Source organism: Oncorhynchus mykiss, chromosome 6 (assembly GCF_013265735.2).
Source record: "Oncorhynchus mykiss isolate Arlee chromosome 6, USDA_OmykA_1.1, whole genome shotgun sequence".
Taxonomy (NCBI): Eukaryota; Metazoa; Chordata; class Actinopteri; order Salmoniformes; family Salmonidae; genus Oncorhynchus; species Oncorhynchus mykiss.
In genome coordinates, this window is record NC_048570.1 from 52745709 (window position 1) to 52762423 (window position 16715).

Here is a 16715-nt window from a genome sequence, read left to right on the forward strand (position 1 = left end):
CACCCCAAGCCCCTCATAATGTTTGATGTCAGTGGTGGACCCTGTGTAAACTATAATGTTCTGGACAAATCCTTTCTTCACGTCGCACATGACAAAGAACTTGACTCCAAACCTGTGCCTTTTGGAGGGAATATATTGACGGAACGCCAGCCTACCTTTCCATAACATCAGGGACTCATCAATGCATAGGTCCTTGTATGGCACAAAGACCCGACCAAATGCTGATGTCAGGCTGATAAGAACATTTCTTATTTTGTGTAACGGGTCATTTAGGTTGGCAGTAGCATTGTTGACGAAATGCAGGCATCGCAGCAGAACTAGGAAGCGATCTTAGGAAAAGAGGGTGGCAAAGAAGGGAGTTGCAAACATAGGATCTGTGCTCCAGTATTCTCTTAGGGAGTTCTTCTTTACTATCCCCATGAGAAGGACTGTCACCAGGAAGGTATACATTTCACTAATTGTGGTTGTCACCCATTTAGCGAGTTTCCCCCTCACTCCTGGCTCTCTCTTCTCCTGTAGCTCTAAGGCATAGCAATTGGACTCCTCAACTATGTCTCCCACCAGCTCCTCTGTCAGAAACAACTTGAAGCACTCTGCCTCAGTTGGAAATGGCAAGGGGCGTTGCACTCCAGACTGGGACTCATCAAAGCAAACAGCAGAGCCAGGAGGGGTGAAATGACTGGTGGCCTTCCAGCTACCACAGAACTCCTGTACTTTATCCACTGTCGGTCTGCCTCCATCACCACCAGCATCTTCAAAGGGACCTGGTACTTCGTCAGTGGACAAGGGAAATTCAGATTCAGGGTTCTCAATGGCTACAAGGTTGGGGGGCAGCTCCTCACTGTCAGAATCTGATTCCTGACTTTCATACTCAGACTCAGTGTCAGAATTTAAAAAAATCTCCAGAATTTCCACATTTGTGAGTTGTCTCCTTTTGAAAGACATTGTTAATGCTACAGCTTAGCTCACTAGCTACATACATAAACAACAACACTGAATGGCGCAGAGTGGGAGGTTACGCATTCCGATTCTTGCACAGATTGTAATGGGCACATATTGAAGGTTGTACTGATTATGATGAGCTAAGCTAATTCCAGCTGTGTAGCCATGTTTGTTGACATACAATGCATTCTGGGATTCACGTCTGTTTGACCAAAGATGTTATAACAAAATGAGGTGAGTAAGAGTTCACAAATTTTCCGGAAATTAATGGTGGGATGTGAACGACAGTAGATGACACACCCCTTCAACATGCATACTATAAACAGACCAAACTCATCTCGTCTTCTCTTATTATATTTGGTTTCTGTGAGGAAAGAATGCATGGCTTCGCGCTGAAACTAATCGTCGGATTACTTTTGATTTCTATAAAGTGTTTTACCTAGTTATTTCGATCAATGGTGAGCTCACCCGTGATGTGATTAATTATATACTGCTATTAGCTAATTCATATTGTAGTTTATGTCAGCCAAGAGTTAGAAAATATGACTGCTTGTGTTGGGTCAATCTTTCCTCAGCGCTAGGACAAATGTAGCCTACATTTTTCCGGTTAGGATGATTGTGTTATGCTATATTTACTTCTGTGAATATCTGAACAATGCATCCAAAAATAAACTGCTGACATTCTGGACATAACTTTGTAAGGACTGTGTTTGTGTAAATAGTTTCTGAAAAAAAGTGTGGCCAGCTCAAACGCTGATTGTTTCGTCATTCTAAACTGCCGTTCTAAACGAGCATTCTAAATGAGTGTTCTAAACACACGGGTGTGATCGTACGCTTCAGGGACCACTGTAGAACGATCACACCCGTGTGATGGTACGTGTGAAAGGGTTAAATTATAACATTTCTAAATTTGCTTTATAAGTAGTGCACGAACTCAGGTTGGCAACACATACATTCTAAGTGATTTCAATGGGTCTTTCTCCATTCTGATTGTTTATACTGTTCAATTCAACTTTCCTGAACTCATTTGAGATCATTTCCACTCTGCCATGTAGGGCTGCATGATATGGGCAAACAATCAAAACCTTATTTTGAACCAAATGTTGCTATAGCGATTTGACTTATGATTTAGAGCAAAACACTTGGGTGACATGTTGGAATCATGGAAATAGAATGATTATTCCAATTCTATAATTAGAATATGATAGTGGGCACTTTAAATAGTGTTGTTTGACACAAAAATGATTAGAAATGCCAAAGAGGAGTGAAAACAGCATTGTTGTTATCAACATTGTTGCATATGCTGCATTGGCCATACAGACTGAACGTAAGTGTCTTGTGGTTGAAGAACAACAAATGTGCTCCTTGAGTGACAGGGGGTGGGGCTAGGTCTGGAGAGAGCGAGAGTGGAGAGATCTGGAGAGAGAGTGAGCGGAAAGAGATGGCTCAAGTAGCGAAGTAAACTATAAAAATGGACGTTAAACACGGCGTATCATATTTAACAAACCAGACATTCAAATACGGTTATAGAAGGTAAAGTAAAAACCTAAACCGGTCCATGCATCAATACCGGTATATTGTAAAATACAGCCTGCAGATGTTAATGATTAGCCACCTGAATCCGATGTGTGTGTGTGTACTTACAGCAGTCGGACTCATCAGACCAGTCTCCACAGTCGTCATCTCCGTCACAGTGGTAAATGTCCAGAATACAGCGTCCGTACGCACATTGGAACTCTTCAACACTACAAGTGGCCGTCATTACATCAGATGCTACAGAGAGAGAGAGAGAAAGGGAGAGGGGTACATATTTAATACACATTCTCTTTCACACCCAAACTTTTCTGTCATAAACTATAAAGACAGTGTGTGGTTCTGATGTAACAGTATAGCTTTCTTCCCCTCGCCCGACCCGGGCACATCAACAACAGTCACCCACGAAGCATCGGGCCGTGGCCCATGCAAAGCAAGGGGAACAACTACTTCAGGTCTCAGAGCGAGTGACGTCACCGATTGAAACGCTATTAGCACGCACCACCGCTAACTAGCTAGCCATTTCACATTGGTTACACTGACATTCCGTTTGTTTTACACTAGGGCAGTCAAAATAGGTCAGGGATGAGGATAATTTGGAGAAGTTGGGAATGTTGACAAACACACCCCTTGACAACAAAGGGAAGATAAGGCTCAGAGTGTACAGTCGTGGCCGAAAGTTTTGAGAATGACACAAATATTAATTTTCACAAATCAGTTTGTATGATGGCAATTTGCATATACTCAAGAATGTTATGAACAGTGATCAGATTAATTGCAATTAATTGCAAAGTCCCTCTTTGCCATGCAAATTAACTGAATCCCTAAAAACATTTCCACTGCATTTCAGCCCTGCCAAAAAAGGACCAGCTGACATCATGTCAGTGATTCTCTCGTTAACACAGGTGTGAGTGTTGACGAGGACAAGGCTGGAGATCCCTCTGTCATGCTGATTGAGTTCGAATAACAGACTGGAAGCTTCAAAAGGAGGTTGGTGCTTGGAATCATTGTTCTTTCTCTGTCAATCATGGTTACCTGCAAGGAAACATGTGCTGTCATCATTACTATGCACAAAAAGGGCTTCACAGGCAAGGGTATTGCTGCCAGTAAGATTGCACCTAAATCAACCATTTATCGGATCATCAAGAACTTCAAGGAGAGAGGTTCAATTGTTGTGAAGAAGGCTTCAGGGTGCCCAAGAAAGTCCAGCAAGCACCAAGACCGTCTCCTAAAGTTGATTCAGCTGCGGGGTCGGGGCACCACCAGTACAGAGCTTGCTCAGGAATGGCAGCAGGCAGGTGTGAGTGCATCTGCACGCACAGTGAGGCGAAGACTTTTGGAGGATGGCCTGGTGTCAAGAAAGGCAGCAAAGAAACCATTTCTCTCCAGGAAAAACATCAGGGACAGACTGATATTCTGCAAAAGGTACAGGGATTGGACTGCTGAGGACTGGGGTAAAGTCATTTTCTCTGATGAATCCCCTTTCCGATTGTTTGGGGCATCCGGAAAAAAGCTTGTCCGGAGAAGACAAGGCGAGCGCTATAATCAGTCCTGTGTCATGCCAACAGTAAAGCATCCTGAGACCATTCATGTGTGGGGTTGCTTCTCAGCCAAGGGAGTGGGCTCACTCACAGTTTTGACAAAAGAACACAGCTATGAATAAAGAATGGTACCAACACATCCTCCGAGAACAACTTCTCCCAACCATCCAGGAACAGTTTGGTGACAAACAATGCCTTTTCCAGCATGATGGAGCACCTTGCCATAAGGCAAAAGTGATAACTAAGTGGCTCGGGGAACAAAATATCAATATTTTGGGTCCATGGCCAGGGAACTCCCCAGACCTTAGTCCCATTGAGAACTTGTGGTCAATACTCAAGAGGCTGGTGGACAAACAAAAACCCACCAATTCTGACAAACTCCAAGCATTGATTATGCAAGAATGGGCTGCCATCAGTCAGGGTGTTGCACAGTAGTTAGTTGACAGCATGCCAGGGCGGATTGTAGAGGTCTTGAAAAAGAAGGGTCAACACTGCAAATATTGACTCTTTGCATCAACTTAATGTAATTGTCAATAAAAGCCTTTGACACTGATGAAATGCTTGTAATTATACTTCAGTATTCCATAGTAACGTCTGACAAAAATATCTAAAGACACTGAAGCAGCAAACTTTGTGGAAATTAATTTTGTGTCATTCTCAAAACTTTTGGCCACGACTGTACACCTGTTTGAGGCTCTTTGAAATCCTGCTGCCAATCCTTTATCGATACTATTGAAATCCCCCTCGCCAGAGAGAGAGAAGAGAGAGAGTGAGGACACACGTATAGTACGTGTCTCAGGGGGTGTTGGGATATGCAAAAAAAAAAACATTTCCATTTCACAACATGCGTATATATAATACGAGTCTGATGGTCCTTAATACTGAATAGTGTCTGTAGTCAAAATAAGAATACTGGAAGAGATGGAGACCCACACACTGTAGAAAAAAGGAATACTTTCAAAACTGAGGCTTGAATGCAATTACTAAAACATCATGGTGGCTGAAAAAATCATAGCGCATGAATGAAAAGTGAAAACAAAAACGTTTTAGCAGAAACGTTTGTGTTTTGTTTTCACCTTTCATTTATGCACTGATGATTTTTTGGGGCATCAGGATGTTTTAATAAACATTGTTATTTTGTGTTTAAGCTTAGTTTTGGATTAATTCCTCCGTTTTGGATTTATTCCTCTTTTGACAGTGTCAGGGTCTCCATCTCTTGTCCATGTGTGAAACAGGACAAATATAAGCACACACACACACACACACACAGGGCAACTCACGGCAGTTTTCCTCGTCTGATCCGTCCTTGCAGTCAGTGTCTCCATCACAGTACCAGTGTTCAGCAATGCAGCTCCCATCTGTACAGCGAAACTCCTTATCGGAACACTTACGCATGTCTGTGTGAGAGAGTGAGTGTGAGTGAGTGAGTGAGATAGATAGAGGGGAGAAAGAGAGAGAAAGTAAGAGAGAGGGAAAGAGAGATATTGAGTTATTAAAGTCAACGGATTGAGTTGTGACTAAAACAATAACTTTCTGAATATATGTGTATACTGTAGGAGTGAATGTATGGTGTGCATGTGTGTGTTTGTGCATGTGTAGCTCACCACACAGCTCGTCACTGTTATCCCCACAGTCATTGTCCCCATCACAGTGCCACAGGCTGCGGATGCAGTAGCCGTTCTGACAATGGAACTCATCCTCTTCACACTCTCTAGGAGCTACAGACAAAGAGAGAGAGACAGGATGTCAATGAAAGGACAAATCACACAAACAACATCCTATACACCACTTGTATGATGTACAAGTGTGCACGCACCGCATGCTCGCACACAACAGGTTAGTAACATTTCTCTTACATTCATACAGAGAAAAGTAGCTGTCTATTAACCTCCAGTGGACAACCTCCCATCAAATCAAAGTTTATTTGTCACATGCGCCGAATATACCACGTATTCACCTTACAGTGAAATGCTTACTTACAATTCCTTAACCAACAATGCATAGTCTTATGGCTTGCGGGGTAAAAGCTGTTGAGAAGCCTTGTAGTCCTAGACTTTGCGCTCCGGTCTATGACTGGGGTGGCTGGAGTCTTTGCCCATTTTTAGGGCCTTCCTCTGACATCGCCTGGTACAAAGGTCCTGGATGGCAGGCAGCTTAGCCCCAGTGATATACTGGGCCTTGCAGTCGGAGGCTGAGCAGTTGCTGTACCAGGCAGTGATGGAACCAGTGCTCTCGATGTTGCTGCTGTAGAACCTTTTGAGGATCTGAGGACCAATTCCAAATCTTTTTAGTTTCCTGAGGGGGAATAGGCTAGGGAATAGGGAATAGTGCCGCTTCACGACTGTGTTGGTGTGCTTGGACCGTTCTAGTTTGTTGGTAATATAGACACCAAGGAACTTGAAGTTCTCAACCTGCTCCACTACAGCCCCGTCAATGAGAATGGGGGCGTGCTCGGTCCTCCTTTTCCTGTACTCCACAATAATATCCTATGTCTTGATTACGTTGAGGGATAGGTTGTTATTCTGGCACCACTCGGCCAGGTCTTTGACCTCCTCCCTATAGGCTGTCTCGTCGTTGTCAGTAATCAGGCCTACCACTATTGTGTCGTCAGCAAACTTAATGATGGTGTTGGAGTTGTGCCTGGCCATGCAGTCGTGGGTGAACAGGGGGACAAGAGGGTACTGATCACGCATGTGAGGGGCTCCCGTATTGAGGATCAGCTTTGCAGATATGTGTTGCCTACCCTCACCACCTGGGGGCGGCCCGTCAGGAAGTCCAGGATCCAGTTGCCGAGGGAGGTGTTTAGGCCCAGGGTCCTTAGCTTAGTGATGAGCTTTGAGGGAACTATGGTGTTGAACCCTGAGCTGTAGTCAATGAATGGCATTCTCACGTAGGTGTTCCTTTGGTCCAGGTGGGAAAGGGCAGTGAGGAGTCCAATAGAGATTGCATCATCTGTGGATCTGTTGAGCGAAATGCAAAATATAATGGGTCTAGGGTTTCTGGGATAATGGTGTTAATGTGAGCCATGACCAGCCTTTCAAAGCTCTTCATGGCTATGGATGTGAATGCTACAAGTCTGTAGTCAATTAGGCAGGTTACCTTTGTGTTCTTGGCCACAGGGACTATGGTGGTCTGCTTGAAACATGTTGGAATTACAGACTCAATCAGGGACATGTTGAAAATGTCAGTGAAGACACTTGCCAGTTGGTCAGCACGTGCCCAGAGCAACCGTCCTGGTAATCCGTCTGGCCCAGCGGCCTTGTGAATGTTGGGCAGCTCGCGGCTGTGCTTCCCTTTGTAGTCTGTAATTGTTTGCAGGCCCTGCCACATCCGACGAGCATCGGTACAATTCAATCTTAGTCCTGTATTGGCGCTGCCTGTTTGATGGTTTGTCTGAGGACGTAGCAGGATTTCTTATAAGCTTTCGGGTTAGAGTCCCGCTCCTTGAAGGCGGCAGCTTTACACTTTGGCTCAGTAGGGATGTTGCCTATTATCCATGGTTTCTGGTTGGGGTATGTACGTACAGTCACTGTGGGGACGACGTCATTGATGCACTTATTGATGAAGCCAGTTACTAATGTGGTGTACTGCTCAATGCCATCGGAGGAATCCCAGAACATATTCCAGTCTGTGCTAGCAAAACAGTCCTGTAGCTTAGCATCAGCATCATCTGACCACTTCTTTATTGACCGAGTCACTGGTGCCTTCAACTTTAGTTTTTGCTTGTAAACAGGAATCAGGAGGATGGAATTATGGTCAGATTTGCCAAATGGGGGGCGAGGGAGAGCTTTGTATGCGTCTCTGTGTGTGGTGTAAAGGTGGTCTAGAGTTTTTTTTCCCTTTGGATGCACATTTAACATGCTGATAGAAATTAGTTAAGACTGATTTCAGTTTCCCTGCATTAAAGTCCCGGCCACTAGGAGTGCCACCTCTGGGTGGGCGTTTTCCTGTTTGCTTATTTCCATATACAGAGTGCGGTCTTAGTGCCAGCATCCGTCTGTGGTGGTAAATAAACAAACAGCCCCAAAAAATATAGATGGAGAGCAAATATTGTGCTCTACAGCTTATCATGACATACTCTACTTCAGGCGAGCAAAATCTAGAGACTTCCTTAGATTTCGTGCACCAGCTGTTATATTATATATATATATATATATATATATATATATATATATATATATATATATATATATATATATATATATATATATATACACACAGACCATGTTCCCTCGTGCTGTTCTATCTAGCTGGTGCAGTGTACATCCCGCCAGCTGAATGTTATCCATGTTGTCATTCAGAGAGACAGGAAAAAAGGGACGGCCGCAGAAATGTTTGAGGATAAAATTCGTATTTTTCATTGAGACTATTGCGACGGAACGTGACCCATATCTACTACTTCTCATTTCTTTCTCTTGTTTTCTCACACACAGGAATCCTGTGCTTTAAGACCCAACAGAGTCCTCAGAACAGAAAAGACGAGATATATTCATATTTCTATTTAAGATTACTCTCGCCCCTCTCCTATTCAGATGCAACAGAGTAGGAGAAGGACCCGGAACGGGAGCAGAAGACAAAGCTAGCCCCTAATTGAGTCTTTAAACTACGAGTCTATGGCTGAATCTCATTCCAAAAACTCACTTGGCACACTTAGTAGAATGTAATTGAATCTCTCATCTGTCTCCCTCTTTCCCTCCCTCTAATTCCTAAGCCAGAAAGTTTAGAGGTCATGTGTCCTTAGGCAGATCATCAGTCAGAGAGAGGGCAGAGGTTAGAGATGAAAGGTCACTGTGATTCATTACCAGGGTCATTATGCATTGACGTGTGTTTGTGTGTGTGTGAAAAAATAAATAAAACAAAATATATTCATTTTATAACTCGTTTTATGTTTCCTTGAGTATTACCTATGCACTTTCAGGATTTGCCTTCCCTCCTTGCCCCTGCCTGCCTTGCATCCTCCTCTCATCCCATGAGTTGACATAGAAAAGAGCAGAAGTTGTGAACAATCCCATCAGACTCCAGTCCTACCTACCTACCTACCTACCTACCTACCTACCTACCTACCTACCTACCTACCTACCTACCTACCTACCTACCTACCTACCTACAGGTTATAAAAAAGAGCAGAAGCTCTGAATAGTATTTTAACCTAGGTCTGGTGTGTGATAACACTGTGGATATGTAGTTATAGGTGTTCTGCTGAATGTTTGACAAACAAACAAAAACATGATATGAACGTAGGAACACACCCATACCGGCACACTCACTCACTTTCTCACACACACACACACACACACACACACACACACACACACGTCTCTTTTTCCAGTTTTGTTGTCTGAAACTTTGACAAGTCGCTAAGCTCAAGTGGAGCATGACAGATTCTCCCCCGTCTTTCTCCTTTCTCTTCCCCTTCTCTCTTTAAATAATGGAATAAAACAACAACAGTGGTGGGAAAGAAACTAGGGAGGGGAACAGAAAGACAGAGAGAAAAAGGCCTGAAATAATAAGTAGGCCGAGGAGCGACGGAGGGGGAAATTTACAGGGCTGGGGCATGAAGATGAAAAATTAATGGCTGGCTCACGGCAGACGGACCCCCCATCAGGATGAGATTCTACGTCTGGCTCCTGAAATATGGGTCAGACAGGAGAGTGGGAAGCAGGGAATGAGAGAATCAGAGCGAGCGAAAGAGCGAGAGAGAGAAAATCAGAGAAAGAGAATCAGAGAGAAAGAAAGCCCACCTCTATACAGAGTTATCTGGGGAAAAAACGAGGGAACGAGATAATCTGAGAAAGAGAGAGAGCTTACCTCCATCTAACGAGTAATTTAGAAAAAAAGGATGAACTGAGGTACAAGCTGGCAGGGTTAGCTTGGATCAATTACATCTCCAGAAATTCAGGAAATTCAATCCATGGAGTTGGAAATTAATCGTACCAAGTTTCTAATTCCGATCTATGTGGGATGTGGTGATGTCTGATAATGACTTAATGGGTGTGGACTGAAATCTATCTCAACCACAGGGTACTTATTGTGACACATTATTGTAATAGACAGTTGTGAATGTGTGTGTGCAAGCACAACCTTATAAATCCCTTTAAGCATTTAAAAATATTTAAATGAATCCAGAACATTATTTTGAAGGCTCCCTCAAGAGCCATAGTATAGTTGAAATAATTTCCCGGCATACATTTCCACTCACTACACAGGGTATATAGCAGTATGATCAGGCCAATGGAAATACTCAGCCTCTACATGGATTATATTGGGACACTTTCAACCCAGTGAGTCACTCTGGATCAAAGCAGTTGGACAAAGTCTTCATTTAGACTGACCACTAACTACATCTCAACCCAGAAACAACTCCGACACTGACAGCTGGAGTGGATAGGGAAACACCAGTGCCCTGTGTATGGCTGCTTCCCAAATGGCACCCTATTCCATAGGGCTCTGCTCAAAAGTAGTGCACTATATAGGGAATAGGGTGCCATTTGGGATGAAGCATATAAGTACATGTAAGTAAAAATATGCACCAATTCCTGACGTGTGTAAGTACATGGCGATATAAATATGAGTGTATAAATATACACACTACCACTCTCTCGATGCCTTTCTACTGCTGCCAGCCAGCTGAAGCCTTTTCCAGTTTTCCAGTATACATACACACACACACACACACACACACACACACATACACATACACATACACATACACATACACATACACATACACACACACACACAGTTTTCGTAGTGACATATACATACAGTGGGGCAAAAAAGTATTTTGTCAGCCACCAATTGTGCAAGTTATCCCACTTAAAAAGATGAGAGAGGCCTGTAATTTTCATAATAGGTACACTTCAACTATGACAGACAAAATTAGAAAAAAAATCCAGAAAATCACATTGTAGGATTTTTTTATGAATTTATCTGCAAATTATGGTGGAAAACAAGTATTTGGTCAATAACAAAAGTTTATCTCAATACTTTGTTATATACCCTTTGTTGGCAATGACAGAGGTCAAACGTTTTCTGTAAGTCTTCACAAGGTTTTCACACACTGTTGCTGGTATTTTGGCCCATTCCTCTGTGCAGATCCCCTCTAGAGCAGTGATGTTTTGGGGCTGTTGCTGGGCAACACAGACTTTCAACTCCCTCCAAAGATTTTCTATGGGTTTGAGATCTGGAGACTGACCAGGCCCCTCCAGGACCTTGAAATGCTTCTTAAGAAGCCACTCCTTCGTTGCCCGGGCGGTGTGTTTGGGATCATTGTCATGCTGAAAGACCCAGCCACGTTTCATCTTCAATGCCCTTGCTGATGGAAGGAAGTTTTCACTCAAAATCTCACGATACATGGCCCCATTTATTCTTTCCTTGACACGGATCAGTCGTCCTGGTCCCTTTGCAGAAAAACAGCCCCAAAGCATGATGTTTTATTTTTCAAATAAAATCTAAATTGTATTTGTCACATGCGCCGAATACAACAGGTAGACCTTACTGTGAAATGCTTACTTACTTACCAACAATGCAGTTTAAAAAAAAGACCTATAAAAAAATTGAAGTAAAAAAAAGACTGATAAGTAAAACTGATTTAAGTTTCCCTGCATTAAAGTCCTATGCTACTAGGAGTGCTGCCTCTGGGTGAGCGTTTTCTTGTTTTCTTATGGCGGAATACAGCTCATTCAATGCTGTCTTAGCGCCAGCCTCTGACTGTGGTGGTATGTAAACAGCTACAAAGAGAACAGATGAAAACTCTCTCGGTAGACAGTGTGGTCTACACCTTATCATGAGAAACTCTACCTCAGGCGAGCAATAGCTTGAGCTGTCCTTAGATATCGTGCACCAGCTGTTGTTTACAAAAACACATAGACCGCCACCTCTTGTCTTGCCAGACACCGCTGTTCTATCCTGCCGGTACATCGTATAACCTGCCAACTGTATGTTGATGTTGTCGTCGTTCAGCCATGACACCGTGAAGCATAAGATGTTACAGTTTTTAATGTCCGGTTGAACTGAAAACTGCTGTTCACAAATGCTCTCCATCCAACCTCACTGAGCTTGAGCTGTTTTGCAAGGAGGAATGGGAAAACATTTCAGTCTCTCAATGTGCAAAACTGATAGAGACATACCCCAAGCGACTTACAGCTGTAATCGCAGCAAAAGGTGGCGCTACAAAGTATTAACTTAAGGGGGCTGAATAATTTTGCACGCCCAATTTTTCAGTTTTTGATTTGTTAAAAAAGTTTGAAATATCCAATAAATGTCGTTCCACTTCATGATTGTGTCCCACTTGTTGTTGATTCTTCACAAAAAAGTACAGTTTTATATCTTTATGTTTGAAGCATGAAATGTGGCAAAAGGTCGCAAAGTTCAAGGGGGCCGAATACTTTCGCAATGCACTGTATCTTGTGGGTGGTTGTTCCTGTCTCTGTGTTTTGCACCAGTTAGGACTTTCGGTTTTTCCACGTTTTCTTATTTTTTATAGTGTTCACGTTTTCATCTTTCATTAAAGATGTTTATAAATAACCACGCTGCATGTTGGTCCTCCTCTCCTTCCCAGGAAGAAAACTGTTACAGAACCATCCACGATAACAGGACCAAGCGGCGTGGTGGCAGGCAGCGGCAGCAGGAGCAGCGCAAGGAGGAATGGACATGGGATGACAAGGGTTGCTACCTTTGGGAGGAGATCCTGGCGGGAAAGGATCGCCTCCCATGGGAACAGGTGGAGGCAGCTAGGAGAGCAGAGGCAGCCAGAGAGAGGAGCCGGCGATACGAGGGAACACGGCTGGCAAGGAAGCCCGAGAGTCAGCCCCAAAAATGTATTGGGGAGGAACACAGGGAGTATGGCGAAGCCAGGTAGGAGACCTGCGCCAACTTCCTGTGCTTACCGGGGGGCTAGAGAGACCGGGCAGGCACCGTGTTATGCTGTGGAGCGCACTGTGTCCCCAGTGCGAGTGCATAGCCCGGTACGGTACACACCAGCTCCTCGTATCGGCCGGGCTAGAGTGGGCATCCAGCCAGGTGTCATGAAGCCGGCTCTACGCATCTGGTCTCCAGTGCGTCTCCTTGGGCCGGCGTACATGGCACCAGCCTTACATATGGTGTCCCCGGTTCGCCTGCACAGCCCAGTGCGGGCTATTCCACCTCGCCGCACTGGCAGGGCGACCGGGAGCATTCAACCGGGTAAGGTTGGGCAGGCTCGGTGCCCAAGAGCTCAAGTGCGCCTGCACGGTCCGGTCTATCCAGTACCACCTCCACGCACCAGCCCTCCGGTGGCAGCTCCCCGCACTCGCCCTGAGGTGCGTGTCCTCGGCCCAGTACCACCAGTGCCGGCATCATGCACCAGGCCTACAGTGCGCCTCGTCTGTCCAGAGCTGCTAGAGTCTCCCGTCTGTCCTGAGCCGCCAGAGTCTCCCGTCTGTCATGAGCCGCCAGTCTCCCGTCTGTCATGAGCCGCCAGAGTCTCCCGTCTGTCATGAGCCGCCAGAGTCTCCCGTCTGTCATGAGCCGCCAGAGTCTCCCGTCTGTCATGAGCCGCCAGAGTCTCCCGTCTGTCATGAGCCGCCAGAGTCTCCCGTCTGTCATGAGCCGCCAGAGTCTCCCGTCTGTCATGAGCCGCCAGAGTCTCCCGTCTGTCATGAGCCGCCAGAGCCGCCAGTCAGCCAGGATCTTCCAGAGCCGCCAGTCAGCCAGGATCTTCCAGACACCGGCCATATTCATCAGGTGTTGAGCGTTCGTAACTTTTGACAGTTATTCTGTGCTCAAGCACCCAAGCTAGCTGGCTAACTTTGGCTATCTAACTAGCTGACTAGCAAAATCAATGATGAGACCTTCATGCTGGGTCTTTTGAAAAATGGCGGGTGGGGAAGCAAAACCTACTGAGTGATAGTGAAAGAGGGAGATAAGCCGTGTGGGGAAACTGCTTTTTTCACCCGATCTGTCCAACTTATCACCTCTAAAATGTAAATAAAACACTATAAAGTGTTTATATAATGTGTCATAACATGCCTACTTGAAGGTTTGTGTCGAATTTGAATCTGTTTTTTTAGGGAGGTGCTAAAGTTATCTTCAGAAGTAAACAGCTGCTGTAGCAGGTTTTGAGAGTCATGATGGCTGGCAGTCATAATGAAAACAAATTATACATTCAGTTGTACAATTGACTAAGTATCCCCCTTTACTCTGTCCCTTTCTTGTTTTTAATTTGAGAGAAGCTCTACACCTGGTGGAGAGAGGCTGTATGACACAGAATGAGTTGCATTATGGGCACCGTACGTTACATCATGACATGTCACAATTTACTGTACAGCGTCAGAGGGGTCCGTTTTCTCAACTTTACTATCGGGCCATAACCATGTCAAACAACGCTTGAACAGAAACATAGTTCCCACCCTGGATTTTGATGCCAACACAGTCGCTACAGTCCCAATTGTTTTCATTGCAGCCTTGTTTGAATGCCACAATTACCCAAATTTGTACGGAATGGGGTTAGTCAACAGTAAAGGCTAACTGGTAGCCTAGCTAGCCAACAAATAATGGCATTGCTATTTTTTTACCCCCTATCAAGCTATGTGGTGACAGCTAATGTTTTAAAAAGTTTAGCCATATTTTGTATTATAGGTTAATATAAGCTAGCTGGCTAACTAAGTAACTTGGCTAGCTTGCAACTTGGCTAGCTAGCAACTTGGCTTGTTCTCGTCATGAAGGAAGCAGGGGAGAGCAGCTACCTTGTGGTATGGTTAGTGAAATGACAATATTTTCTTTCAATATCGACACAATATTGATTCATGATTTATGCATTGACAGTTTGAAGTGGATCACAGACCAACACTACCACCACGTTGGGTCTGGACTGCGAGGGACCGCCGCTGACGACCAAATCATGACCCATCATATCCATCGTCTATAACAAACAGGACGGTCCCTTTTATCAGACATACAAGGATGAATATTACATATCATGTACGGATAACTATTGATTTTTAGACATGTTTTTATTATACAGATACCTGTCGGGGTGGCAGGTAGCCTAGTGGTTAGAGTGTTGGACTAGTAACCAAAAGGTTGCAAGATCGAATCCCTGAGCTGACAAGGTAAAAATCTGTCGTTCTACCACTGAACAAGGCAGTGAAACCCACTGTTCCTAGGCAGTCATTGAAAATAAGAATTTGTTCTTAACTGACCTGCCATAAAGGTAAAAATAAATAAATAAATTGATCAGGTAATGACTACAGGTATGAGACATTTCTGAAAGCATGTGGATTCGTTCATGCCCAAGTATAAAGGCTTAGATATGTCAGCATGTTGACACATATCCTTCCCAGAGTAAAAATATTCTACAAATATGTAAGCGTGCATCAGGTGTGTGTCTTACACGTATCTCACCCCAGATATCTCCCTGCACTCACATGATAGCAGGAAGATTTCTGAGGTCAGGACTGGATGCATGTATAATTGTTTTATTTAACCTTCATTTAACTAGGCCAGTCAGTTATGAAAAAAATCTTATTTTCAATGACGGCCTACAGAAATTGTGAGTGTGTGTGTGTGTGTGAGACTTACGACAGTCCTGTTCGTCGGAGTCATCCTCACAGTCATTGTCCCCGTCACACACCCAGGAGCGGCGGATACACTTCCCATTGTCACAGTGGAAGTCCAGTGGAGAGCAGGTGGGCAGCACTACAGAGGAAAACACCAGCCATTAACACAGCCGAAGCAAAGCACGAGCATACACACACAAATGCATGATAGCGAACATGGCCCCATGGTCACAGCCAATACACAGAGTATACAAATTACATAGACTGTCCAGGTGAATCCAGGTGAATTCTAGGATCCCTTATTGATGTTACTTGTTAAATCCACTTCAATCAGTATAGATGAAGGGGAGGAGACAGGTTAAAGAAGGATTTTTAAGCATTGAGACAATTGAGACATGGATTGTGTATGTGTTCCAGTCAGAGGGAGAATGGGCAAGACAAAAGGCAGGCACACCGGCATGTGTCAAGAACTGCAACACTGCTGGGTTTTTCACGCTCAACAGTTTTCTGTATGTATAAGGAATGGTCCTCCGCACAAAAGGACATCCAGCCAACTTTGCACAACGGTGGGAAGCATTGGAGTCAACATGGGCCAGCATCCCTGTGGAACGCTCATGACACATTGTAGAATCCATGCCCCAACAAAGACAGAGACAGAATGAGAACAGAAAGTATAGGAAATAAGCAAAGACAAGGTGATGGCAGGGAAATACACTGGATGGAGGGGAGGTTGGTTATTTATTATCCTCCATATCCTATTCTATGTGTCCATTCCCTGAGTCCAGTACTCAGTACATTCCTCACTAACTGCATATCCGCTGAGTCTGCTGTACCCATCGCAGAATGACTGGCTCTTTGTCATCAACAGATAATGAAATTACCAAGGAGAGGGGGAGGAAGAGGAGGAGGACGAAGAAGCAGAAGAGTTATCTTTCTTGTGGGCCACTAATATATACACACAAACACGTACATGCCTGTTGATATGAAGTATGAAATATTGACCGTCCAACATGGTAAAGCAGCCCATGCGGCAGCCAGCTATGAAGTCTGAACTGACTGAGTGAAGTAAGAATGAATAATGTGTGTGTGTGTGTGTCAGAGGCATTATGGAGTAACTGGGTGAAGAAAGCCCCACTGACCCATATAGTCCTGTATGGGTCCT

At 44.3% G+C, this 16715-nt stretch overlaps 1 protein-coding gene across 4 annotated transcripts in view; it reads right to left on the minus strand.

Moving 5' to 3' along the window:
- lrp4 (low density lipoprotein receptor-related protein 4) overlaps nucleotides 1-16715 on the minus strand; it is a 218433-nt gene that overhangs the window by 72048 nt on the left and 129670 nt on the right. For all 4 annotated transcript variants that reach the window (XM_021606795.2, XM_021606794.2, XM_036980426.1 and 1 more), the window contains exons 3-6: nucleotides 15576-15692; nucleotides 5621-5734; nucleotides 5297-5413; nucleotides 2587-2715 (exon numbers count right to left, since the gene is read on the minus strand). In XM_021606795.2, coding sequence (XP_021462470.2) covers nucleotides 2587-2715; nucleotides 5297-5413; nucleotides 5621-5734; nucleotides 15576-15692 — 477 coding nt within the window. The remainder of the gene's footprint in view (nucleotides 1-2586; nucleotides 2716-5296; nucleotides 5414-5620; nucleotides 5735-15575; nucleotides 15693-16715) is intronic.